The sequence below is a fragment of the Scylla paramamosain genome, chromosome 5 (assembly GCF_035594125.1).
Source record: "Scylla paramamosain isolate STU-SP2022 chromosome 5, ASM3559412v1, whole genome shotgun sequence".
Classification (NCBI taxonomy): Eukaryota; Metazoa; Arthropoda; class Malacostraca; order Decapoda; family Portunidae; genus Scylla; species Scylla paramamosain.
The window spans coordinates 16019192-16046244 of NC_087155.1; the positions used below are offsets into that span (position 1 = coordinate 16019192).

At 39.7% G+C, this 27053-nt stretch overlaps 2 protein-coding genes across 4 annotated transcripts in view; both read right to left on the bottom strand.

Moving 5' to 3' along the window:
* LOC135100588 (uncharacterized) overlaps nucleotides 1-14669 on the bottom strand; it is a 37086-nt gene extending 22417 nt beyond the window's left edge. Inside the window, exons 1-6 of one of the 3 annotated variants that reach the window (XM_064003628.1) lie at nucleotides 14471-14669; nucleotides 10448-10580; nucleotides 7263-7298; nucleotides 5160-5310; nucleotides 3556-4109; nucleotides 2568-2642 (exon numbers count right to left, since the gene is read on the bottom strand). In XM_064003628.1, the coding sequence (XP_063859698.1) occupies nucleotides 2568-2642; nucleotides 3556-4109; nucleotides 5160-5310; nucleotides 7263-7298; nucleotides 10448-10580; nucleotides 14471-14472 (951 nt within the window). In that variant the 5' untranslated portion in view covers nucleotides 14473-14669. The remainder of the gene's footprint in view (nucleotides 1-2567; nucleotides 2643-3555; nucleotides 4110-5159; nucleotides 5311-7262; nucleotides 7299-10447; nucleotides 10581-14470) is intronic. The other 2 variants (XM_064003630.1, XM_064003629.1) reach the window with 2 other exon arrangements.
* Nucleotides 14670-15918: 1249 nt separating this feature from the next.
* On the bottom strand, nucleotides 15919-23182 carry LOC135100590 (phosphomevalonate kinase-like). Its single transcript, XM_064003634.1, has 7 exons — nucleotides 23027-23182; nucleotides 21217-21355; nucleotides 18689-18894; nucleotides 18127-18231; nucleotides 17773-17922; nucleotides 17461-17649; nucleotides 15919-17162 (listed from the first exon to the last, which is right to left on the bottom strand). Exons 2-7 carry the CDS (start codon nucleotides 21300-21302, stop codon nucleotides 17146-17148), a joined length of 753 nt encoding a protein of 250 aa, XP_063859704.1. The 5' UTR covers nucleotides 21303-21355; nucleotides 23027-23182; the 3' UTR covers nucleotides 15919-17145.
* Nucleotides 23183-27053: the final 3871 nt, after the last annotated feature.

Below are 27053 nucleotides of genomic sequence, written 5' to 3' on the forward strand. Positions count from 1 at the left end.
ACACTCACAAAAACGCCCACCTACCCTTATTATCTACACACTCAACCTACTACACTTACCCACAGACCCACTCATCCACCGCAACCTCCCTCATTCACTCACCATTGTCGAAGGTGGAGTAGGATACGGGTCCTCACAGAAAGAAGCCAAGGGTTGACCTCCTTTTTTTCGTCTATAGTTCCCTGCAGCAGCTCAACAAGGCGCTACTTAAGGTACTATAATGTTCCTCTTTCTCCTTGTGTACCTCTACAATCCACTTATTCGGTATTGTGCACTTTTTTTCTGATCTTTCTCTATGTAAATGTCTTAGTCTGTACTCGTATTCTCTCCTAGCGTTTTCTTTCAGGGATTTTGGGGGTGTAGCTTCTCAGTTCTGACCTGCGAGAGTTCATTCAGTAAAGATGCTCGGATGAATGAATGGGCTGTGTGGGTAGTGGTAGTGGTAGTGGTAGTGGTGGTGGTGGTGGTGGTGGTGGTGGTGGTACTCGTATACCTAAGTTCTCAACCCTCGCTCTTCCGTACATGAAATGTCACACAATCTCACGCAAACACGCACACGCTAGCACGCACGCACGTTCCCGCCCGCTTGCCAGAATGAAAACACACACACACACACACACACACACACATACACGTGAGAGCTTGTCAAAGTTGGAATTTGTGACAGTCAAAAAAAATCCTTCTCATATCTGTCACACACACACACACACACACACACACACACACACACACACACGAGAGCCGCCAAGTGTTCTAACAAAATCCTGCGTTTTTTTTGAAGGCCATATTCGCATGACAGCACGAACACAATATTTGTTGCATTACTATCAGCACTCTCTCTCTCTCTCTCTCTCTCTCTCTCTCTCTCTCTCTCTCTCTCTCTCTCTCTCTCTCTCTCTCTCTCTCTCTCTCATATACAGCACCACATATACATAATCCATCACACCATACTTTCCCTTCACCACCACCATCACTACCACCACCACCAGCACGACCCTTACCAAAACTCCAGCACCAGCACTATCTCAGCTCCTTGCGCTACCGAGAGCATCAGAGCAACTAACACCAAGACAAGCCAAGTGAAGGAGGTGGAGTGAGAGAGATGTGGGGGAGGGAGGGAGGGAGCGGGGGAAAGGACATGGCGGAGAATAGTGAGGGAGGAGGGAAGGGGAGATGGACGGAGGGGAATAGAGAGGAGAGGAGAGAGAAAGAGAAGTTGAGGGAGGAGGAAAACGATGGAAGACTTGCGTTATTATTGTTGTTGTTGTTGTTGTCGTTGTTTCTCTTCTATTTTGTTAGTGTGGAGGATGGGTAATAAAGTGATGGTGGTGTTCTCCCTCCCCTTCTTCCCCTCACCCATTCCCTTCACTTCCCAATACAGGTTCAGAATTCAGGTTTACCCATCGCAGTCACTCATCACCATCACTCTTCGCACTGACCTTTAAATAATGTTATGCCTTTAGTTTGTATTTTTCTAGTCCTCTAATCCCAGTACTAATACCACTTAATTCATCCTGATTCTTATTACTTCATTCATGCATCTGTCTCACTATATGACTCTCTTGTTGCATCTAAAAACAATAATTCATTCATTCATTCATTTGTCTTTCATTCATAATACCAATCCTGACAATCCTGGTAAAGTAAAACTAAGTAGACCTATGTTACCTATCCCTTCTATGTTACCTGTTCCATTCCTTCTGTTACCTGTCCCATTCCTTCCATGTTAACTGTTCCATCCCTTCTATGTTACCTGTTCCATTCCTTCTATGTTACCTGTTCCATTCCTTCCATGTTACCTGTTCCATTCCTTCTATGTTACCTGTCCCATTTTTTTTATGTTACCTGTCCCATTCCTTCCATGTTACCTGTCCCATTCCTTCTATGTTACCTGTCCCATCCCTTTCACTGGTAAACTCAGGAACTCCCACCTGTCTCTGTATTTCTTCCTTTCTGGGACTTAAATTCTTTCAAGAGGGAAGTCTTGGAAACCCTTTTGACCTTTTTTTTTTCTTTTGGGACCGGCAGCTCAGTTTTTTTCTTTCTTTTTATATTTTTTTTCTTGCCCTTGGCCAGTACCCCTCTTATATACATAAAAAAAAATTACTCCAGTTTTGTCATGTACTGTATGCATTCCCCAGAAGTTTTAAGAAGTCGTTATTTGTATGTTCATTTTCTTGATTTCCTAGTGTGGAAACAACATGCTAAAAGAAATTATTTGATTAAGCTTTCACCTCCTCCTTTCCTTTTCCACCTGCCTCCATACAGTAACTTCCCACCTCTACCCCATTATCTTCCTCACCCATCCCTTCCCTATACCTTTTCCCCCATCCCTGTCCTCTCCATACACTACCGCACCATCCCAGTAGCTTCCCATCTCTACCCCCTTATCTTCCTCACCCCTCCCCTCCCCTATACCTTCCCTCGTTCACCTTCACCTCATCGCTATCTCAAATATCCCTCAATTACTTTTTTCCCTCCTCTTTCACTTTACCACTTTCACTTTTTGTCCCCCAATCACACTCGTTCCCTTATCACAGCCATTTATCATATTATTTCCTCTTTACCTTCTCGATTATCCGTATTGCAGCGTTCTTCCTCGTTTCTTCCGTTTCTCCTCTCCCTTTTCTTCCCTTCCGGTACTGCGAAGTGGCAATATCGCTTAAGTTCGAGGCAAAGCAATGGTATATGAGAGAGAGAGAGAGAGAGAGAGAGAGAGAGAGAGAGAGAGAGAGAGAGAGAGAGAGAGAGAGAGAGAGAGAGAGAGAGAGAGAGAGAGAGAGAGAGAGAGAGAGAGAGAGAGAGAGAGAGAGAGAGAAAAAAAAAAATTGAAAACCACTGATATTTAAGTTACTTGCTTTACCTGTTCTATGTTCGGTCTCTCCTCCTCCTCATCTTTCTTACCCTATCCTCATCCTCCTTTCCTTAATCTAGCTCATCTCCTTCTCCTCCTCTTCCTCTTTCTTGCTTCATACTTCTTATATATACATTTGATATTATGCTTTCTTTCTTTTCCTACTTTTCGTTTACCTCCTCCTTCTCCTCCTCCTTCTTCTCCTCCATCACGTAATCTTTCTTGTCCTCCTCCTCTTCTCCTGCTCCTCCCGCTTCTCCTTCATCCCTCCTCCTCTTCTTTCCCTGCTCCTAATATTACCAAAGTTGATACCCTCACTGCTCCAGCTTTGACCGCAAGCCAGAAAATAGCCAATGGAATAATTACTGGAGTGTGTGTGTGTGTGTGTGTGTGTGTGTGTGTGTGTGTGTGTGTGTGTGTGTGTGTGTGTGTGTGTGTGTGTGTGTGTGTGTGTGTGTGTGTGTGTGTGTGTGTGTGTGTGTGTGTGTGTGTGTGTGTTGGCTGTCTTTGCTTTAACGTAATTGTTTGTCAGAGAGAGAGAGAGAGAGAGAGAGAGAGTGTGTGTGTGTGTGTGTGTGTGTGTGTGTGTGTGTGTGTGTGTGTGTGTGTGTGTGTGTGTGTGTGTGTGTGTGTGTGTGTGTGTGTGTGTGTGTTTACATCTAGAATAGACAAAAACATCACAAGTCACACGTAACACTCACAGGAGCGAAGGAATACATCTGCAGCTCAGCGTCCTTCGGCGGGAGATGCGTCAGGCGAGCAGGGACGAGATGCACCTCCTGACGCGTCGGCGACAACCCACCACCACCACCGTCATCTCCTCCTCCTTCGTCCCCCAGCAGCAGCGCGCGCCCTTCCACACACTCCACGTAGTTCCTCCTCCATCCATCATCGTTGTTGTTCTCGATCACGTTGTAAGGTTTCGACACGACGGGTTTCTGGGTAGCGGTGATCTCTGCCTCAGCGATGGGGACAAACATTCCGCCGCCCTCTCGCACCATCTCCACGCACGGACGGTAGTTTTGCCTCCAGTTCCCTGTTTTCTGTACGAGTTGTACCGGGGACGAGTCAGCCCTGCTCGGTGGTTTCGCCAGCAGACACGGAGAGTCGGCGGATGCTCGCTTGAGGGAGGTGGTGGAGAGGGACAAGCGACCGATGTGCGGAGGGCTGGTGAAGGGCGGCTGGGCGGAGGAGTGGCTGGCGTGGCGAACCCGTCCGTGGTTCCCAACGCCGTCACTTGGCCCCGCAGCCCCATCTGGTAAAGAGACGATGGGCTATGAATATTGTCTTAGCCACTCCGCATATACAGCCAAAAGTAGACGTTATGTAGGTCCTGTAGCTCCCAAAATATTCTTGTTCTTAATACAGAGAGCTTCTAAACTTCAAACCATGTATTAGTTTCACACTTCCTCAAAAAACAGAAATAAATGATGTCAATAAAAATAACATAATACCGAGAGGTTATAATTGAGTTCAGATGACGAGTATTGACCCTGTTATTGCTATGGTCGTCATTTCTTAACACTCGAGCACTGTATAGAAATAGTTTGCATGAAAACTGAAAAAAAAAAGAAAGAATAGGAAGTTAAGGCAACAGAACGACTTGAGGAACTGTAATTCAAAGATGAGTCTAAAAAGTTGTAGATGATCATGGAAAAAAAACTAAAGCAGTGAAAGAATTAAAGTCTACAGCTGCCGTCAATACATATAGCTACTTGAAGTCATGGTTTAAAATAAAAAAAATAAAAAAAATATATATATATATATATATATATATATATATATATATATATATATATATATATATATATATATATATATATATATATATATATATATATACACCATGCGAACACCAAAACGGTTTTCCCCAAAACAATTTTCACGTTACAAATTAGGTCAGGTCAGATTGGAGGAATCTGTATCATGGAGGGAACAGTTTGGGGTGAAATTCTGACGGAGGAAATTCGTGGCTGGAATTTGCTTTGTGTGGGATGTACATAGAAGGAACGCGAGGTAGAAGCGAGATAGAATACCCAGCCACGAGGCAAGCCATTCTTTTTCCCACCCCTCAAAAAAAAAAAAGGAAATAATAACAAATAGGTCACGCTCTTATTAATTACTAGATACCTTTCCAATTTACATAAAAAAAAAACCAGAGCGAGTTAGGAACAACTGAAGCCACGGTTAGAGCAGAGTGCGTGTCTCTCCATAAAAACAATTTTTACAGTACTCCAGAGATTAACGAAGGATGACTACATTAACGAAGGATGACTACAGAAGGAAAAAGATAAAGTCATCTTACCGAAAGTGTAGGTGGATGGTTCCGAGTCTAGTGGTCGGTAGCCTCCCCTACTGGCGGCGGGCAGGGCGTGGATAGAGGCCGAGGCGTGGCCGTTGGTGTGATGGAGCCGCGTCAGGGTGGAGTAGGCGTCGTGGTACTGGTCGAGCGAGTCCTGCATAATAACTCCTTGGTTAACAGAGAACATTTGCCGAGTCTCGTATTCTTCACCGCTTTATTCTCTCATCAGGATAGTTTTCAAAGGCCACAGTGAAGAATAATGGGGTTTTCACTGGTGTTTTCCTATTAACCATGCAGAATCCTGGTTAAACTCTCACTAAAATCCTGAAAACACCCTTGAAAGCCTCAATAACTTCCACTAAAGCCTGTTAAAGCTAACTGAGATAAGACGCCGAAACGTTTGAGGATACGGGCACTGACGTTACGGGAGGACCGACAGCAGAGAGTGCCGCCCAGAGGATCGTGTCAAGTGTCAAGAACACGTGACGCGGGTGATAGGGCGGCACCTGCTCCAACCATCCCAACTTGTCTGGTCTACGGGAAACTTAAGCGTCCCTACAGAAGGAAAATTTTGAATACTTATACAGGATAAACTTTAACCCTTTCATTGTTATGGTTGTCCTCTGTGGTAACATTCCGAGCACTGAAAAATAGTTCGCATGAACATAGAAAAAAAATGGGAGTTTAATTTTGTCTTCTCTAAGCTACATATTTATTCAACAGGCTGTAATACGAAAATAAACGTTTAAAAATTATAAACTATGTGATTATGGGAAAATTTGTCAAGCAGTGAAAGGGTTACGAGACACGACTACACTGGATGTAAACAAACTATTTAGACATTACACACTGTTCTTAAGGCTGTCACACAGTGAAGAGTGCCACATAGTTCTTAAACATGGCTCTGTAAAGTGTGCCGCACATACATAGACGAATACATATGAATTTTTAAAAGTGTACACATCCTGAATGAAGTAGATACCTGAACTAATACGTAACCTGTCATAACTTCAAGTATACGCAATATCACTGAGGAAAACAGAGATCTCCTTTTTATTTATTCATTTATTTATATTTCCTGCAACGTTGCATCACCAAGCCCTTGCCAAACCCGAGCTCCTATCAAGCACCGCACCCCGCCACACGCCACCTGCGAGCCACGTGTTTCCTCTCCCTGCCCCAGCGAGGCTCCCCCACACTGGTTTTCCTATTTACTGCTTTATAGCGAGCATTGTGAACGTAACTATTCGTGTGTAAGTACAATGAACGCACATGAACGGAACTTTTGATATGTTACTATATGTAGAATGAACCCAACTATTTGTATATGTGCACGTAGACTGAACGCATAATTTTTCTTTATTTTATACGTAGAATGAATGGCACTATTTCCATACACCTACAGGAATGAACGGAGCAATTTTCATATAGTTAACATTGCCATTTCTTTTATATTCGTACCGAAGAATGAACGGAAATGGACAAGTGGTGTTTAGAAGAGGAAATGAGAGAGAGAGAAAGAGAGAGAGAAAGAGAGAGAGAGAGAGAGAGAGAGAGAGAGAGAGAGAGAGAGAGAGAGAGAGAGAGAGAGAGAGAGAGAGAGAGAGAGAGAGAGACGGGGGGGGGAGGGGGAGCGAGCCGGGTGAGGGATAAACAGCCACGGGTAAGAAATGTCACATGTGGTTTACGACCAACGACATTTTAATTTAACTAGTATACGAAATAAATAAATAAATAAAGTAAAGCTGTGTCGTCCCCATTAAAAAATTACATACCCAAAACTTTAATAATTTGTAGCTCCCCTGAATAAACAAATAAACAAATAAATAAACAAATTTACTGAATCGGGAGAAGAGGGAGGGAAGGAGACACTGTACTGCTACTGTAAATACTGCACGAGAGAGAGAGAGAGAGAGAGAGAGAGAGAGAGAGAGAGAGAGAGAGGAGAGAGAGAGAGAGAGAGAGAGAGAGAGAGAGAGAGAGAGAGAGAGAGAGAGAGAGAGAGAGAGAGAGAGAGAGAGAGAGAAATGAACAACAAAAGTTAAGTACGGTACAGACAACCAGTAGCTACACACTGCACACGGGTAAGGCACAAGGCAGACCCACCTGGAGGCTGTAGTGGCGCGCAATGCTCCTCGAGGGCTACAAACAAGACAACAGACATCATGCAGTGCAACAACCACGCCGCGGAGGACAAGCAAGGCGGCGGAATATTGAAGTGAATGTTTACACACACAAAAAAAAAGAAAGAAAGAAAGAAAGAAAGAAAAAGAAAAAAAAAGAGTAATTTAATAATAACTTAAGTAGATAATTTACCATTTACTTAAAAGCTACTGATGTCCACACACGCACACACATAATAATTAACAGCTAGAATGAATTAAGAATAGTCTGTTATTTCATACTGTTACTAATGTGTAGTAAGTAAACATTTATTCATTGAAGTCTTAAAGATTGTGAACTCAATATTCTTTGCTGATCTACTACTACTATTACTACTACCACTACCACTACTACTACTACTACTACTACTACTACTACTACTACTACTACTAATAATAATAATAATAATAATAATAATAAAGCCACACCAAACTAAGCCACGTCAATCTAAGCCAGGTAATGAATGGAGGTGACAGGTGAAAACAGAAAGGCAGCGTGTAGGTCTTATGGCTTCATACACCTTATTTTTATGTTCGTAAACTCTCAATGTGGTATAACGGAAACTGACTGCGGTGGATGCTGTGTGATGCAAGCTTTACAGGGATTTCCATTTGAGCTCAGTGGAAATCCTGAACTCGTGTGGGTTAATAATTGGAAAGAGTTAAAACAAGTAACATTGGGCGGTTTGTTTAAGCGTCTCCACGTCTCATCTAGACTAGTTTCAAAAGGCTGTAGCAGAAGTGACTAGGGTTTTCATTTTTCATGGGAGTTTTCATGATTCTGGCGATAGTTTCAATAAGCATTCTGTATGGTGGATGGGGAATACATCTATGAAAACACAACTATTCTTCTTTGTCACCTTAATTTGGTCCTGACGAGAGCAGAGCGCTTCAGAATACTGGCCTACAGCGTGATGCTAACCGAATGGAGGCTAAGGACAGGCTGGCACTTTCTTTCAACTACAAGCACTAAAACATGAGCAATGACAGCGTGGTACTTATCACTTCTTTAAGTACCTCTAAACGACTGTATCAAGCAAACATAACTACAGGCACTAAAATACAAGCAATGGGAGCGTCAATTCATTACTTTTTCTTCAGTGACTCGAAACGAACGTACCAAATAAACGATGCAACTATATGCACTACAAATAATAACACAAGAAAATAAGAAAACAAAAGGCCTACTGACCAACACAAGGCACTCAACACTTCAAACTTTCAATCTTTCATCATTCATAAATTCATCTAACCTCCTAGTGAAAGTATCTGATGTCTTAGCACTTAATATGTACTCGTTAAGTCTGTTCCACTAACAACCTTATTAGTGCGGCAGTGTCTTCCATACTCGCAGCTTAAATCTGACCGTGTTGCTCATGGGCATTCGAAGGTCTTCTAATTAGTTTCCTGACTTAAAGAACGTCATTTACATCTACGTTGTTGAACACTCCGGCCCATTTCGTGTAGCTTATGATAGTTCGTAAACGTTCTCCTTTGTTTTCTGACTTAAAGAACACGATTTATTCTCTTCGTTCAACCCTCTATCTCTTGATTTATCCTCTTCGATGAACCCTCTATCCTATTTCAGTATTTTTAGTACATCAGCACACTCTGTACCTCAATAGGGAATACAAATTACGGTATTTTAACAAACAAGGTAAGATTTCTTTTTCTCTTTTAATTTATTCGTAAAAACTACACAATCACTTCTTTTGCATTCAGTGTCTCTTTATTTATTCATTCATTTATTCAGCTTCGTAACTTGCACCACGACCATTTTCTTAGCTTGAGGAGAAGCCACAGGAATAGAAGGGTATAGGTCCAAACACTAATATGATCATCCTGAGTGAAAAACACACTACAGATGAACTCAGGAGGAAAAAATACGAATGAACCTAACGTGCGAATAATACTCCATTTGTTTTATATACGACATAATGAGCTCTCTCTCTCTCTCTCTCTCTGGAAACACACACTGGAGGCTTATTTTTCTCTCCCATCTATCAGCAGACCCTTGAAATCTTCTACACTACAAACCCTGAATTCCTCCGTCAGGCAAATTTCCTCACGAGCATTTCACCCACAAGTTCCTAATTATTGAAAATACTAAGTTAGCTTGGAAAAATTCATCACGGGAGAAAATTATTACATTACAAACTGCTTCTTTTGCAAACTAAGAGTTGAAGAGGCACCAAAATAGCAAAACAATTCGAAAATACTTGGAATGAAGGAAGTCATTACAAAGGAAAGATTACTATATTAAAATCTACCTCTTTCTCTAAAATAAATCAACTCAAGAACCACAAAAAAAAAAAAAAGTGAAGGAAGCGAAAGAAAGAACCGTTAAGAATTTCTTCGCACAAGTCGGATGTGCCTTTAAAAAACGATGCGAATTATCCCTTTAAGAAGAATATGAGGAGGGTGTGGGGGCAGTGTTGCGAGGTTCCTTTGGCGGGGTGACTAAATGAGATGAAAGGGAGAAGGTCAGCTTAGGAGTGCGAGAAGAGAGATCGCGTAGAGAAGGCAAGAAAGGCTACAAATGTTTAAAGTGAGAAAGAAATGAGGAGTTTATAGCATTGTAAGTTAAGTTATACATGTAATTAAAACGAATTATCCCCTATTCTTAAATGTATCGTTATATCAAGAGACGCCGACGTAGAGAGAGGAAAAATAGGGTACATAAGTTAAAGTGAAGAGGAAATAAAGGGTTTGTACATTTAAGGTGGAGAACGAAAGGTTAAGTCATACATGTGATTAAAACAATAACAGATGAACAGATGAACGGAATAAAATGAATGGGAGGGAAAAAAAATAAACAAGAAGTATAGGAATTAAGAGGAAACAGGGAAGAGGTACGAGATAGAGAAACAAGACATAAGGAGAGAGAGAGAGAGAGAGAGAGAGAGAGAGAGAGAGAGAGAGAGAGAGAGAGAGAGAGAGAGAGAGAGAGAGAGAGAGAAATTGAAAGCACCCACCCGGAAAATCATCACAGAAACACAGGAGTCAAATATAACACACTAACGATACAAAAGAAGTCAGACAAAAGCACAAAGGGAGGAGTCATCGAGAGGAACAAAAGCAGGACCGAGAATGCCGCTGCCACCACCATCACCACCACTACTTGCTCACCCTAGAATTGATCACACTGAAGAAGGACTGTGCGGGGGTCTTGGCAAGATGCTGGGGCGTCAGAAAGGGCGTCAGCGTGTCCTCCTCTGCTGCTCCTCCGTCACTCCCGTCCCTGGTCACGCCCGTAATCTGCCTGGGACAAAACACGAGGCACTGTCAGCGTGAAAGGAAGTAACTGACCTGCTCTTGCGACTAATTGTTCAATGGGTAACTGAAGGGTTCTGTTAAGGGTTATTTATGCTCTCTCTCTCTCTCTCTCTCTCTCTCTCTCTCTCTCTCTCTCTCTCTCTCTCTCTCTCTCTCTCTCTCTCTCTCTCTCTCTCTCTCTAGATTTATGTATGTTGCGCGCACGTGTGTGTGTGTGTGTGTGTGTGTGTGTGTGTGTGTGTGTGTGTGTGTGTGTGTGTGTGTGTGTGTGTGTGTGTGTGTGTGTGTGTGTGTGTGAGAGAGAGAGAGAGAGAGAGAGAGAGAGAGAGAGAGAGAGAGAGAGAGAGAGAGAGAGAGAGAGAGAGGGAGAGAGTCTATCACATCTACACGTGATAAGTGGCACCGCTACACAAAGGGAAGCCAATGGCGTTCATTTATTAATTTTTCTTTTTTTTTTTCCATCCTAGTCTGATAACTTGTTCCTTTGATAACCCCAGGTCGTCTAGCCAGACCTGTCACCCAGTCACCTGTCACACCTTACTTAATCCCTCACCATGCCTTTAGTTCTCTCTCTCTCTCTCTCTCTCTCTCTCTCTCTCTCTCTCTCTCTCTCTCTCTCTCTCTCTCTCTCGACCAGGATTACAATACACCACTAGTCCACTGTGGCTGTGTTATCTTCTCCGATGGGAAATACGCGAACTGTCTAGAATGTGTAATGCGCGCGCCCTGAAGCTAAATATATGTACAAAAATAAGCATATCTTTGATCTGGAATCCATATATACATTAACCTGTGTATGTAAGGATCCTTGTATAAAGAACTAGCCCTGTGTGCATGTGTGTGTGTGTGTGTGTGTGTGTGTGTGTGTGTGTGTGTGTGTGTGTGTGTGTATGTTATGGGCAACCGTCGTTCGATACCATTAGTATAAAAATTCATGAGGGAACTTATTATTTTCCTTGAATAGTCTCATAACTTATTAATGATGATCGCCATCACACACACAGACACAGACACACACACACACACACACACACACACACACACACACACACACACACACACACGAGAACTAACATGTACCTATAAACCAACAATCATAAGGAAATTCGAGCTTTAAATGTATTCCTTCGCAAGATCTCAGCAGGTGGCGAGGTTTGTGGCTTCGGACCAGACTGACCTTTTTATGTTCAGGGCGCCAAGTATCAAGCTTCATCTAATTTTAAGTTATCTAAATGTTCTCTGTGTGTGTGTGTGTGTGTGTGTGTGTGTGTGTGTGTGTGTGTGTGTGTGTGTGAGCCAACTCGCCACACATATATATACAGTACTTCCTGTATTATGAAGACAGAGAGAGAGAGAGAGAGAGAGAGAGAGAGAGAGAGAGAGAGAGAGAGAGAGAGAGAGAGAGAGGAGAGAGAGAGGGGGCCAGTGAGACTGGCCCAACGAGAGGAAAGTATTAAAATATATTTTTTTTCTTGTCACTTTTTTTTTCGATATTGTTGCACCACCACCAGCACGTTCAGTACGAGTCATGAGTGTTTTATTGCAGGAAGCATGTGTAATGAGACTGCTGTGATGGTAAGGGTGGTTTGCAAAAGCTAACTTATTATGGTTGCTATTGTTTGATTATCGTTATTATCACTATTATCATCAGTATTTATTTTACGTTATCAGTATCTTCCTATCATAACAGTGACAGTCCTAACACGACCGTAAAAATTCTTTGAAGTCCACAAAAAAAGTAAATAAACATCAAATGAATGAATAAATAGATAAAAATCTATAAATAATGAATAAATAATAATGCACATACACTATCAGAGAATAATGTAAATGTAAATAGACTTACAGTGCAACAATCCATTAGAGACGTTATTTAGTAATTGTTTTAATGAATGAATGAAACATATTCTACAATACCATGCAAATGAACAAGAACATGAGGATGCACGTTCATTTACGTATTACACTATTTTGCTGATGGGTGCGACTCATAATAGTGAATGAATGAATGACTGAATGAATAAACAAAAACAAGAGCACGAGGATGCACGGTGATGTACACTATTTTGTTGATGAGCGCGAGGTGTGGCAAGGTTTAGCTCATTAGTTAAGACAGGGCGGGTCCAGCAGCAGCATGACTCAAGGCGACCGTACGTCCCGCTCCCTACACGGTCCCAGACAGGCGCGCGACCACTCCAGACACGTCGGCGCCACCAACACAGCCACCCACACCACCTGTTTGTGTTACCAGTAGATCCAGCATGATAGCGGGTCCGGTAGTATCTCAGGTTCATGAATTACTTAACATTAGGTTAATGCTCTATACACGCCGGCGTGAATGTAAGGGAAACGACACCAAGGGAAGTTACTCGGGTAGAAGGTTCTGCTATGTAGCCACGTGCTTCCTGTGGTTATTGTTAGCTTTCTCGCTGGTCACAGAAGGCAAAATAAATTTACTACGTTATAATTGCTTCCAAAAACACCATATGCATATACACTAGTATTATATCTACGCGAGTCCCATGCATTTTTCTTTTATGAAGTTATACGTCCAGCGTTGGTGGCTATAATATACGTAGAGCAATAGAGAAATATATTATAGCAATGAGTGACAAAATTGTGCCTTTATACCAAAGTAACTATAATTATATGCTACCATCAAACACAAGAAGCACCGTTAATCTGAATATAATAAACCAAAATGCCACACTCATATTAGACATTCGAGACTCGTGGCCGCACTCCACACCCCACCACGCGGGCGGCGGCGGCGGGGGCGCTCGAGGGAGGGAGGAAGAGCAGGCAGGCCAGCTTCGCGCATCACCTGATGATATTGACGCAGTGGCAAAGGAGGACGCGGAGGGGGCGGGCGAGTCCTGATGAAACAGAAGCGCCTATAACTCGACACTGCTATACTTGTACTTAATAATCCGGGCTCGTCAGGCTATTTATTTTACACGTCAGAGAGGCATATCAAGAAAGATTTAAAGTAAGATATACCTTTTACATGCGAACAACTTTTGGCTCGTAAGGAAACTTGCAGAACACACTATCGCTATTCTAGGTGTTACCTTTACTGAAAATTATCCTCATCTCCATAAACCTGCCTGACCTATACGCTGATATATTGGTTATATGTATTCTGTAAGCAGATAGATTGATATAGACAAAGACTGATTGAATGATTAAACAGAGAATCAGTGTATCATCAAGCGATCTTTTTAACAAGCGAGGTGTTTTGCAAAGAACCATGGTAATCATAACCTAGTAAGAGTACCTATTTTATTTATTGCAATTATGTTTTCTTTGGTTTTCTTCCCCGATATCAAACGCATCACACTCGGCGGGACATATGTGGACGACCTTATTTTACATGCAACAGATTATATCTCCTGACCTACATAGGGAGGGATCGATAGTAGTTCAGCGTCTACCCATACACCTCAGCTCTCGGTGTCCCCCAATGGTACTTGATGCCTTGTCACACTGCATTACACGTTGAAAAAGCGGCCAACCTTCAACGTTATTACTGCTTATAATCAAGAAAGCCGCGAGATGCAAATACTCATGATTAACAGCCATGAGTTTGCCCTTAGGATAATAAAAATCACATACTTGACTGGCGATTAAGATGACAATCAAATCCAAACTTTCCAAGATTAGATGAAACGTGAATGAGTTGTCACGGCATGTATCTAGTGAGGTGTTCTACGAGACTCCACTCTCATATTATAACCTAAAGAAAACCGAACTATATATACAAGGGTACTACATTTATACCAGGGAAAGCAGCCAACATATAAAGGAAAAAAAAATGCATTACGACGCGGTCAACAGCCTCTCCAACAAAACAAACCTTACTTATCCTTGACTTACATCGCACTGATGTTCTGACGAGCTGACCAGTACCAACCAGAGCCTCCAGGGGCAGTAACGCCTCTCCCTGTGTGGTGTGTATACTATTCCCCGTGTGTATCCCTTTGCAGCACGCCGTCGTGCAGTTCGTTGACACAGCACCAAAAGCACCACCAGACCGGCCACTGGAGTCAGCTGCTTCACACCACGCTGGTTGACTGCCACACGCTGCCATCCGACACATCTCGCTCTACAACTTAACCACGATAATTTCCCTCCGTAACTCTACGCCATGACTACAGAAATGCGTATCTAGAGCATATTAATGGCAGTACACGCAACTCCTCCTCATTTATGTTGTTGTGTCAGTACAATATAATAGACGTGACTATTTCCAGACTTCTCCTCCTGACATCTGAGGAAATGACGTCATGTCGTACGAGTCTGGAAACGTTGCTAGTTTGCCACAAAATACTCATTGAAATTGCTTGTAGATAAGAGTAAGGCCAGTCCATGTGGGGAGGCTTGACTGAACTAAATCATGAAAAGAGACAAGCTACGCATCATATATCTGGCGTAGCGAGTATAACCTACAGGTAAACACGACCAAGCGACTTTACACCTGCATGCAACATTTCAAGTAACTCATTAGGAAGGTAGTATAAGTGCTCTGCTGGCGTATATCTTCCGCCCGTTAGAAACGGTGTTAATTTGAGCCAAGGAATGATTACATGGGCCTTACCTGCTGGCTCCGTATTTAGAAACGCACTGACCTTTTATCAGGACTAATTGCAGAGAGTTCTCATCATGGGTGTTCTTCCTATTGATGATGCAAAACTAAACTATCATTAAAGTCATGAAAACACTCTAGAAAAAAAAAAAACGAATAACTTCCACTGTAGTAACAAGTCATCGAGATAAGACGCCCAAGAACAAGCATTACGGTATAATATTCCTGCTTAGCACGTGTAGACGCATAACCATTTTTTCAGTTTCACCATGTATTATATTATGGAAAGCCCAGCCCTTCTCGATAATCTGTTTGGCCAGATTCTGAGACGCTTTACTCTCATTACGACCGTTTTTAATGGCCACATAGATGAAAAACCGGATTCTTAAGTGTTTCTCCCGTTAATAATGTAGAAATCTTAATGTCACTAGAACCACAAAAAAAAAAAAAAAAAAAAAAATTGAAAACCCGTGTAACTTCAACTAGAGCCTTTGGAAGGTAGAGGTGGGGCGTAGAAGTGTTTCAGTATGCGGGACTTTGATGGATGCGCCACATAACTTTTTTTCATCTTTAAAGCAACTCCTCAAGAAAAATAAATAAATAAATAATAATAATAATAATAATAATAATAAATAAATAAATTATACTCATACCACATAACGTTAAGTAAGCTTCATTAATCACGTTGTTTTCTCTAAGTCACTGGATACATGTACCGTGCATACACACACAACCAAAATTATGTAAAAAATTATTTATTATGTCATGAAAATATAGCTACAAAAAGAAAATACAACTAATGAATCAAGCTAGTTAGCTAATACATTTATCAATTCCCCAATCTCTCTCTCTCTCTCTCTCTCTCTCTCTCTCAATGTATTGGTGACATGTTATTGCAGCAGTAATATAATTCAAGTAATCACACACACACACACAAACACACACACACACACACACACACACACACACACACACACACACACACACACACACACACACACACACACAGAGGCAAGAATCACAGACTCACAGAGTATCTATTACTACAAATATTATCATTTGTAAGGTCACTACAAAAGCTCCTCATCAACAACCCATTACTGTATATACTTTAATACCTCTATAAAATAAGAGAAGTGCCTGCAGTTATTTCGGTGGACGTAGTGCATCTTGGCTTTATGACCAATATGCTCACTCACAGTGTTAACAAAGCTACCTTGTGCCTACTCTCTTCAGTACCACACACACAGCCATAAGCTACCGAATGTCCCTACAAGCACCTAAACTAACTTCAAAATAGTGATCACCTCAAGACTGTTATTTCACAACCTTCAGCACCATGTTCTGCCTGAAACCAAATCCTTCCTTCACCTTAATGCATTAATATGAAGTGGATGGCTGGCTGCAGCATAAAGCTACTGTAGAGTTCAGGCAAGGAGAATCATAGCAGGTGGCTATACAAGAGTTAGGAGTGGCCAGCTGGACCAGGTAGCTAAAGTAAGAGATATGCACTGACTAATCTCAATTAAGGGATGTGGTTTCTGGAAAAAAATTAGAGACCACTCAAACAGTACAGTCTTAAAATACTATGCTTAACATTGTGTGCATCACAGTTGTTTTCAAATCACCTATAGGTTATTCACTCACTTAACTCTGATATGTGACATTGGTTAGAGAGACTAAAACAGTTAACACTACCTGCCTATGCCAGCACAGGCTGCACCTCTGGAAAATCTGTCCTTTAACATCACATATAACCATTGATGATGAAATATATTTATAAATTAATTGAAAAATACATAACTGATAAACAATTCAACAAAATGCATGAAAACCTATCCAGATTGATATTTATAATCACAAGTCAACTCACACACAAAGGATGAAGCTATCAGCAAGATGAATGAGGTTCCACACAGACGGTGTTCATGACCCATGCTTTTGGTGTATTCCCATAATGTTCTGATTAAGGCACTTGATTCTCTGTTTTAAGAATGAAATGTAATCATATAGCACCTATATGGCTCTATATGCTAATAAATAAGCCATCAATGCATTATCACTATTTTTCTCTTTAATAAAATGTGTTCTTCAATGTCTGTCTGTTTCTATAGAGTACCTTTTTACGGTTTTCATATAATAGTATTAATGGCATTTTATATAATTATCTGAGTTTCATATCCTAATCTTCAAAGGCACTGAAATTATTTGCCTTGGCTGAAAGGGTTGGCTTGTCAACAATCAAAAAAATTATATTTAGCCTGCCTGCAGACTCTCTAACCTGTAGTATTGGAAACAGCATCACATCTTCCTGCTGTTGCTGCTGCTAATACCCGCTCTGAGCACAGAGTCAGGAGAGAATCAAGCACACTTAGCAGATGCCCTTCACTCTCTTCTTGACTGTTGTCTACTTCCATGTCCCAGGAAGTAACCATGTCCAGATCACATTCACTCTCTGCATCATCTACTCCTGCAGAAAGTATATATCAATGCATCACTCTGCAATCCAAGTGAAAGTCAAAGATTTCAAGTAATATGTTTACTTTATGGGATAAGATGACATAAACAAAGACCAAAGGAGTAACAGGCTTACCTGGAGTGAAGACCCAGCCTCTCTTCTTCCGTGCCTCCTCAGTGGCCATGATGCGGACAGAGTAGACTGCATCAGGGTGGTGCTCCCTGAACCATGCTAGGTCACTACGTCGCCGCATGTCACTCACAATCCAAATTGGGTACTTACTTCCTGCCAGACAAGAAAGTTTTTTTTTTAAACGGGTTCTAAGACTTGAAAAGTTCTTAAGGACTATAATAATACATTTTCTTCATCATCAAAACCTCAAAACCCTATCTCTAGAAATGCAAAATATTGGTAAGAGAGTAAAGTCTTCCAATGACAGGTCACATAAGTCCACCAACTTTTTATGTATTCCTGGCTCTGGACACTTACCAAACAGAAGACTCCATTTCAAGCTTGTTTTGAAAAATAGAGGTGAAATTTTCAACCCACAAGTTTTCTTGCAAGACCACACAAGGTTCATTGCACCACACAGTCCTGTAGTGGGTGGTACTGTGACAGTGACTGACTGATTATTGAAAGTTTCTATTTTGGTACCACAACATCAAGGTCATATGGTGCCAGATTTTTTTGTTGAGAATGAGTTCAAAATCATTAAATGTAATGTGAATAAAGCTAGTTTATTATTTATTTCTTGTTAACCATTTATGAGAATTTAAACTCTGATTAAGATATGTGTATGTATGCACTGTACACTATCCCCCCCAAACAATTCTGACACTCATTCCTTGTAACAATATTTTAATGGTAGCCATATCAAAGTCTCCATTTCTTTTTAGTTCATACATTTAATCTTTGCATTCTAGTCCTTCGTCTTTCCCTCTTCTCTATCACAAATCCTCTAATATACAGTTCTCACATTTTATAAGAGGCTGTCCTTTTATGCCTGCAGTGTCCACCCTACTCTTGGTTCATGTTTCACTACTCAACTGACCTTCAAACATCTTAATGGCTTCTCTGATGAAGTACCCTTTATCCTGTGCTCTCTTGGCTTCACTCCAAGTTATCATTTCTGATCGGTATTTCTCCTTGTAATCCGATGCAGTCAGGAGCTGTGAGTAATCCAAGCCATTGTCATCGGCAAACTGCTGCTTGATGGGTCCACTGAGTCTTATGATCTTGCTCTTATTTTCATCTAGCCTGAGAAAGATTTGTGGATGTTATATGCTATGCAGTGTTATGCTGATTTGCAGAAACAATAATTTGTAAAATATTTTCATCTAAAATTCTAAAAGAATACTGAAAAATAATTTATATCTTCATCCAACTTTTCTTACTGCTGACATTTTTTCATTATGCTGCTATTTATATATCACTGAGTTACATTTTTCAAATGCATATTATATCACAAATAACTTTGAGTAATTAATGTGCTAAAATAGAAAAATTACCTGGCCTACAATTGATAATAACACTTGGAATAATGCAACCAAAATTCCATGCTTTTCCAAATGTTAGAAATATATATATATATATATATATATATATATATATATATATATATATATATATATATATATATATATATATATATATATATATATATATATATATATATATATATATATATATATATATATATATATATATATATATATTTTTTTTTTTTTTTTTTTTTTTTTTTTTTTTTTTTTTTTGTACAAATGTATAAACCAGAATTAAATTTTTTTCTATGATTTTCCTTGGAAGACTGAAAAGAGGATAGGGTGTGTGATACAACAGTGGTATCCAGTATATGTATAAGTGATTATGGTCACCAGCAGAACTAATCATATAAATCCTAACAATGGCTAGCAAACTCTACTGAAGGTCTGATTCATAACACTGGTGGTGGTATCTGCTCTAACAGATCAAGATTGCAGAGCCTTATTAATGGTAAACTCTAAGAAAAGTGTGCCTCTTTGTCCCATTTTCTCAATACTTATATTACAGGTATGAAGTCAGTGAAAGACAGTTTAACAAATGACACACATTTCTAGAATGCCAAAGTCAGTAATTACACCACTGTTACCTACATTACAGATAAAAACTGGATTTATACATAATTCATTACAAGGCACACTTTATTCTAATATCACAGATGAATCTGAGATAAAAACTGGCCTTATACATAATTCAGTACAAGGCAAACTTTATTCTAATATCACAGGTGAATGTGAGATAAAAACTGGGCTTATACATAATTCAGTACAAGGCAAACTTTATTCTAATATCATAGGTGAATCTGAGATGTTGAACACTGCTTTTATAGTTTTCCTTTTTTTTGTGTGTGTAAAAAAAGGATGACAAAAGACGCAAAATAATAATGAAAAGTTACAGATCACAACATTGAGGTTTCATCAATGTGGGCATATCTGGCTAGATTTATATGAGACAGCCATTTGCTATATAACAGACCTAAATGTCCTTAGAACCTATTTTTGCCATGACAGGCTAAATAGCCAGATATTTCTGCATATCTACCAAAAACTGCTGTGGCAGTCAGCATGTTACCCACAACATGTCAATGAGTTTTCATAAAAAATCCTTGCCAGAGTTAAAACAGGAATCTAGCATTACCATTTTACTCTTACTTTTAAAAATTTTTACTGCATTATATTGCCTTGTTTTTTCCGTGAAAGATATAGCACAGTAATTTCTTGATTAGGCAGCACATAGCAGCTAAGACCTTGTCAGATTACGTCACAAGTCGGAAAACGTATCATCACTCCCCTTGGTCCCTCCAGCACCAAGAAAGCCGATAATGACCAGAGAAATGATGATAGCAGTACATACAGGTAATAATAATGAATAAATACAGCCAGCTATGACTTCTATAAAACAGAAATAAATAAATTTCCTTACACAGAGTATATGGATTCATCTTCCAAGAGACGAATGTACACCTGTAAATTTGCCAATGTATGATACAGAAAGGAGACAGGAAGGCAGACTTCATCCACACACAACAGCAACATCTGCCAGAGTCATTCTGGTAAGGTGCATCCACCTGATACTAAATCATTCTTCTTATTGTGTGCATCTTGTCATTGAGTATATTAATAACTGAGATGGGTCGACAAATTTAGGAATATATGTAACATTAATTCTTTTGTGTTTAATACCATAGATCCAGCTGGGCAAAGCCTTCTGGTTAGGAAGTTAATTAAGGTAAAGATAATGATTAGGGGATGTAAGATATACCAGTGTGTGGCCTCAACACTCTTATGTCTCACTAGCCCATGAGCCTGTGGTGGATGACATCTCTTACCCCAAGACATTGCACCATTGTGACATCCACATTTCCAATGCTTACCTTTCCCTAGCTTTTCCTAGATACCACTGATCAACTAACCCAAAGGAAATACAAATGAATCATATCAACTAAAAATGTGTTGAAATATTTCACAATATTTAGTTTAATCTAAAAATAGGAAGGATGCAACTTTCTGAAAGTGTACCTACCCATTTGGCACTCCTTACCTCTGCTGCAACCGGTCAGTGATGTAATCCTTTCCTGATTTGCGTTTACCACTGAAGAGCAGCACCAGGGCAGGATTGCTAGGCATGGTGGTGAGTGACTGCTGCCCTCTACTTCTTCACTCTGCACTCCTCACCTTCACTAGTTCATGAAGACAGTGAACTTGTTATGTAGTAAGGTCTGTCCCCTCACTTTATTCAAAGGTACTTTCCCCTATTCCTTCATATGCTGGGCAGCTCAGCCTTCAAGTGGAGTGAGGTAAACATACTCAGCGTTTCACACTGACGCCCTCCTGGTCTTGCTCTTGTGAGTCTTTTGGCTATTCTCAATATAAAGCAGACTTAAATGTACCAGAACAAAACAGTTTGGTCCTCACAAGTAACACAGCAGCAACACTACCTGGCCATTTTCTCCACGAGAGAACTGGCTGATGGTCCCCCCCCCCCCCAAGAGGACCAGCTGCTGGCCCCCATTGCCTGCCACTCTCACCAAGAGAACCAGCCACTGCTCCCCCCTTGCCCACCAGTCCCACCGAGATTGCATAATAAGCCATATGAGGAATGACTGAAAAAACTAAACCTATTTGGTTAAACAAAGCGCACTATAAGAGAAGACCTAATAGAAGTGTTAAAAATTTCTAAAGGATATAGTAACCTTGATGCAAAAAAATATTTTACCATTGATCATTCTAACTTAACAAGAAATAAAGGATTCAAGATTATACCCAAACATTTTAAATCCCTCAAGGCCAAACATTTTTTCTTTAATCGTACTGTAAATATATATAATAAGCTTCCTGCAGAAATCGTAAACAGCAATTCTACTGAATCATTAAAAAATAAAATAGACAAATATTTAAAAGCAAATCCCCAACAAGCTCTCTTCTTGTCTGAATAATTACTAAATTCACTAATAAACTTTCATTTTACAGACACCAATTTTATTATAAATTGCATTAACTTTCAGATAGGCATAGAGTTCACTGTAGAATGAATAGCAGAACTTCCTTTCATCCTTTCCTATGAAAATTCCATGTCAGTTTTTCCATACTGCATGGTATTTTTCCCAACTATTTCCATGCCAGCACAAGCTGGAGGGAGTAGTGGGTGGGGAGGACCCTTCTGCTATGCTGTCCTGTCTCTCTTCCCTGTAGCTAGTTAGAAGTAGTTACCAAAACAGCCTTGCAAGGACCAAAAGGTCTGTTGCTGTTTGGCTTTCTTTTGTATTCCTTTGAGAGGACTGGCTGCAGCCTCGTTGGCCCCCAGCCAGCTGTCACGCATCACCACCAAACCCAACCTAACCTAGCCAAATTTAATCCAACCTAAGCAAACTAATCTAACCTAACCTAATGAAACTAACTCAACCTAACGTAACCAAAACTAATTTAACCTAATGAAACTAGAATATACAGAGTGGCAGTAACAGACAGCACACCAGTTATATCACCAGTACACAGTCACCAGTAATGAGGCCCAGAACTCCACACACAGGACACAGGATACGCGAGGCAGGACACTGAAGGAAATATACATACAAAAATAATAACGAAAACGAAAAATAAATGAACGATGTCGTACATTGAAACCTCTTATTTTATCATTATTTCCAACTTTTCCTTACACCTAGGATTATTCAATGATACTTTAATTATTAATGTGTCCTCTCCTCACCGCACAGTGCCCTACAACAGGGGTTAAAAATACGAAGTAGTGTCTTAAAATGATCACAACTTTCTTATACCAACTCATATAAAACCTCTTACTTTAACATTATTTCTTACTTATCTACAATTTTAAGGTTGTACAATGATACCTTATTCATTTACGTGTTCTCTTCTCGTCATCCAGCGTCCTCAGTGTCTTTAAATGAATGGTAAATATGAGGAGAAGGCCAGAGGGTTGTCTTGGACTCTGGGTCTTGGTCTTGGTCCTCGTGAAGACTTGTGATCAGTTGGAAGCAGGAATCATGGCGCCAAAATCAAAATACTGCATTGCTCGTGGTCTTTGAATAAATAAATAAATATATAAAATTAATAAAACGTACATAACAACTACCTATAGATGATAAGAAATATATATTTACTATTCAGAAAAAAATATACAGTTGTTTATTATATAAGTTTTCAAGCTTTTTATTTATTTATTATTCAATAGCTGCTACGAGTTATAACTATAGTAGTAGTAGTAGTAGTAGTAGTACTAGTAGTAGTAGTAGTCTGCTGCTGCTGCTGCTACTACTATTACTATTACTACTACTTCTACTACTACTACTACTACTACTACTACTACTGCTACTACTACTACTACTACTACTACTACTACATACGATCTTATTTTCCACCACCAGTCACCACCACACAAAGAGGGAGGCTACCTGTTGTGTACCTCTCTAATTACGGCCGCATATTCGTTCCCACCCCTTCTACCTCAAGTACCTCCCACTGTTAACCCCCTCAATACAACTCCCTCCCACGTCCCCCACACTTGCATCTAACAGCTTCATGTATCACAACGCACACTATTAACACCTACCCCTGACACGCTTCTAGCATCGCAGCCACTCCCCTAAACTCCCCAGAATCTTGTCTTATCTCAAACACCCCCGCCTCTACCCTGACATTACCAGTACCTGTCTCCAATATGCCTACATTATCCCCAAAACACTCTAAAGCTACGCTAACCACATCAATATACACCAAAACATCCCCAAAACACTCAAAGTACCCCAAATCACTTCAAAACACTCACAAACACATCTTTAACACTCCAAAATAACCACTAAAACACACCCAAAACGTCCCAAGTAGTAGTAGTAGTAGTAGTAGTAGTAGTAGTAGTAGTAGTAGTAATAGTAGCAGCTGCAGTAGTAATAGCTGCTGTAGTAGTAAGGTTTGGTTCCTCTCTCACTAGTAATAAAATTAATCTCTCTCTCTCTCTCTCTCTCTCTCTCTCTCTCTCTCTCTCTCTCTCTCTCTCTCTCTCTCTCTCTCTCTCAGTAGTCACACGGGTTTTCAAGAGTGCTCTTACGATTGTAGAGACAGATTAACAACATTTCTACATTACTAACAAGAGAAATACAGTTTTAAAAAGGCTCTAGTTGAAGTGACATGGGTTTTCAAGGATGTTTTTGCGGTTCTAGTGACATATTAACAACATTTCTATACTACTAACTGGAGAAGCATCCTTGAAAATCCGGGTGATCATCTCTGTGGCGTTGGAAAACAGTTGTGGCGAAAGACAGCAAGAGAGGGAGAGAGTGCAAAGCGTTTCAGAATAGAAGCATTTAAACTGACCATATACTGCGCTGGTTCATGACAGTGTGTTAGCTGGCATGTGACACGATCCGGCAGTGAAGTTTGCGTTCATAAGGTTTTTTCACCGCAACCTGCGCAGTGGCTGGAGTGTAGCAGGCTTTTGTGTATAACATAGCTGATAAGGTTACCCTGGGTCTGATACGATAAGGTCTGGAGAGGTTATGTTATTTGAGGGCGTGTGTGGCCAAAACGTCCCAAAAGATACTTAAAACAGCCAATAACATCCAAAATATCCACAGAATTCACCTAAACACACACAAAACACACTTAAAATATTCAAAATATATTCAAAATATACCCTCAAAACATTCAAAACATACCATAACACACTCAAAACACAAAATACACATAAAAACACCATAAACATATCCAAAACACTCTTATAACACCCAATTTACAACCAAAACACATCAAAATACCCCAAACAGTCCAAACATCCCATAACATTCCTAAATACACCTAAAACATACTAAAAAATACCCAAAATATAACCAAAACAAACCAAAATACACTAAATATTACATAGAAAGGCAAGGCAGCAATTGAAACTAATCTAAATTTTGTCATCTTAGCATTTTCCTGTTTTGCCTCCTCCTCCTCCTCCTCCTCTTTCTCCATTTCTCCTTTCTTCTTCCTTCTCATCCTCTATTCCTCCTTTGTTTATTCCTCCTACTGCTCCTATCTACACGCCTGAGTTTAGAAACAAATGAAAACACGTGGAAAACATTAGCAATTATTCTAAATATCGACGAAGAGTGACTGGAGCAGAGCGTGTACTGGATCTATGATGATTTCACAGCTGAGCTGATGACGTCACGCTTGTTTACGTACGTAATGAATGTAATTTTGAAATTAGCCCCTAGAAAAAAAAATAGAGCTTGGCTCGAATGCCTTATATATTCTGACTTGGCAATTACTTTAATTAATATCCATAATATCATAACATCTTCAGCTTGAGGAGTATTAAAATAATATCAACATGAGATGTGGAAAATTGTTGGAACATTTGGCACCATTAAAACCATTGAGAAGTCCACCCATTTTGACTTTGCAGAAAAAAAAAAAAAAACACTTTAAAAATATGAACTATCTTAAAAAAAAATGAAAGTTATCCAAAACCAGAAGTAAACAAATAAAACATAAAAATGTAAATAAAGTGTTGGAACCTAAGCACTATTAAAAGCCACTGAATAATTCACACATTTTTATTTAACAAGAATAAAACAAAACACTTTAAAAAAAATATGAACTATTTTTTGAAACAATCTAAAGTTAGTTACAAGCTGAAATAGAGAAATAATAAAACAAAAAATGTTAACATCTCAACTTTAACAGTACTATAACCCACTTAAAAGTTCACATACTTAACTCAACAGGAATAAAAAACACACTTTAAAACTCATAAGCGATTTTTTGAAGCAATAAAAACTTCATTATACCCTAAAAAAAAATAATAAAAAAAAACAGTAACAGGGTTATGTAAATATCAACTTAAAAACAGGTCAATATTTTTGCAAGAAACAACAGCAAATTCAACACATTTACTTAACAGAAACAGAAGAACACTTCAAAAGCAACTGAATATTTTTAGAAACCAGAAAAAAAACTTTCTATATGAGCCAAATAAACTCGTTAAGAAAATATTAAAAAATATTGAAACTGACAGGGTGGGTTAGGTAGATATCCATCGTGGTGGCACTTGGCGGCGACCTCCCTTAAGCTGATATGTCACTTTAGCTAAAAATAAAGTGGGAAAGCTGTTTCATCAGTTATGCAACCGTCTGTACATAGGTAAATATTTTCCAGAGAGAAATATTAAGGTCAGGAAATGGAAAATCTCATGGTGTATGTTAGGTTAGTGACGTAGGAAAGGGAGCTTAGCGTGTATTAGTGAGAATGGATGAGAGTACTTGGAGGTTAGAACTTTGCCTCAGAATGGTCCATAGCTACTGCACAAAATTACCATTTCTTCTGAGTATTAGATGACTAACACAGACTTCACGTGTTCACTCCTGATCAAACCAGATATTGTTGCCTGCCTTCATTTCTGTCCGTTTGAAGTAGCAGTCATGTGCTTTCTTAAACGTATTTCATGAGACAGCACTAATATAATTTGAATGGTCTATCTACTTTCATTGATCAGTCTCAATAATTTTACATTATTTTAAGCATCTTCACTCCTCACTGCAAAATAACGAGTCTTTAGAATGATGGAGGAAGAAACAAGGAAATATTAAAAAAACATCTGTACCAAATATATTACTCTTACTGCTCTTGTTTACTTGCTCCATTTCTATAGTAATATATTCCACAGAGAATTGTTACTAAAAGTCTATACCGATGTTGATAATACGTAAAATACATAAATATAAAACATGGTGGTAGGACTTTACACTTGCACACGGAGTAAAATGTTTTGGTGCCCTGTTATCACTCACTACTCTAGTTTACTTGCTCCATTCCTATCCTGGCATATCCACACACAATGAAACAATGGTAATTTATCAATAAAACTTCAAAAAGTAG

Bases quoted from the DNA above. Each gene is read 5' to 3' on its own strand.
- LOC135100590 (XM_064003634.1), bottom strand. From the start codon at position 21,302: ATGCCTAGCAATCCTGCCCTGGTGCTGCTCTTCAGTGGTAAACGCAAA. The intron at 18,895-21,216 runs GTAAGGAGTGCC...AATCTTTCTCAG, and splicing joins ACTGACCGGTTGCAGCAGAG to GCTAGATGAAAATAAGAGCA. The intron at 18,232-18,688 runs GTCAGTTGAGTA...CACCCACTACAG, and splicing joins AGCCATTAAGATGTTTGAAG to GACTGTGTGGTGCAATGAAC.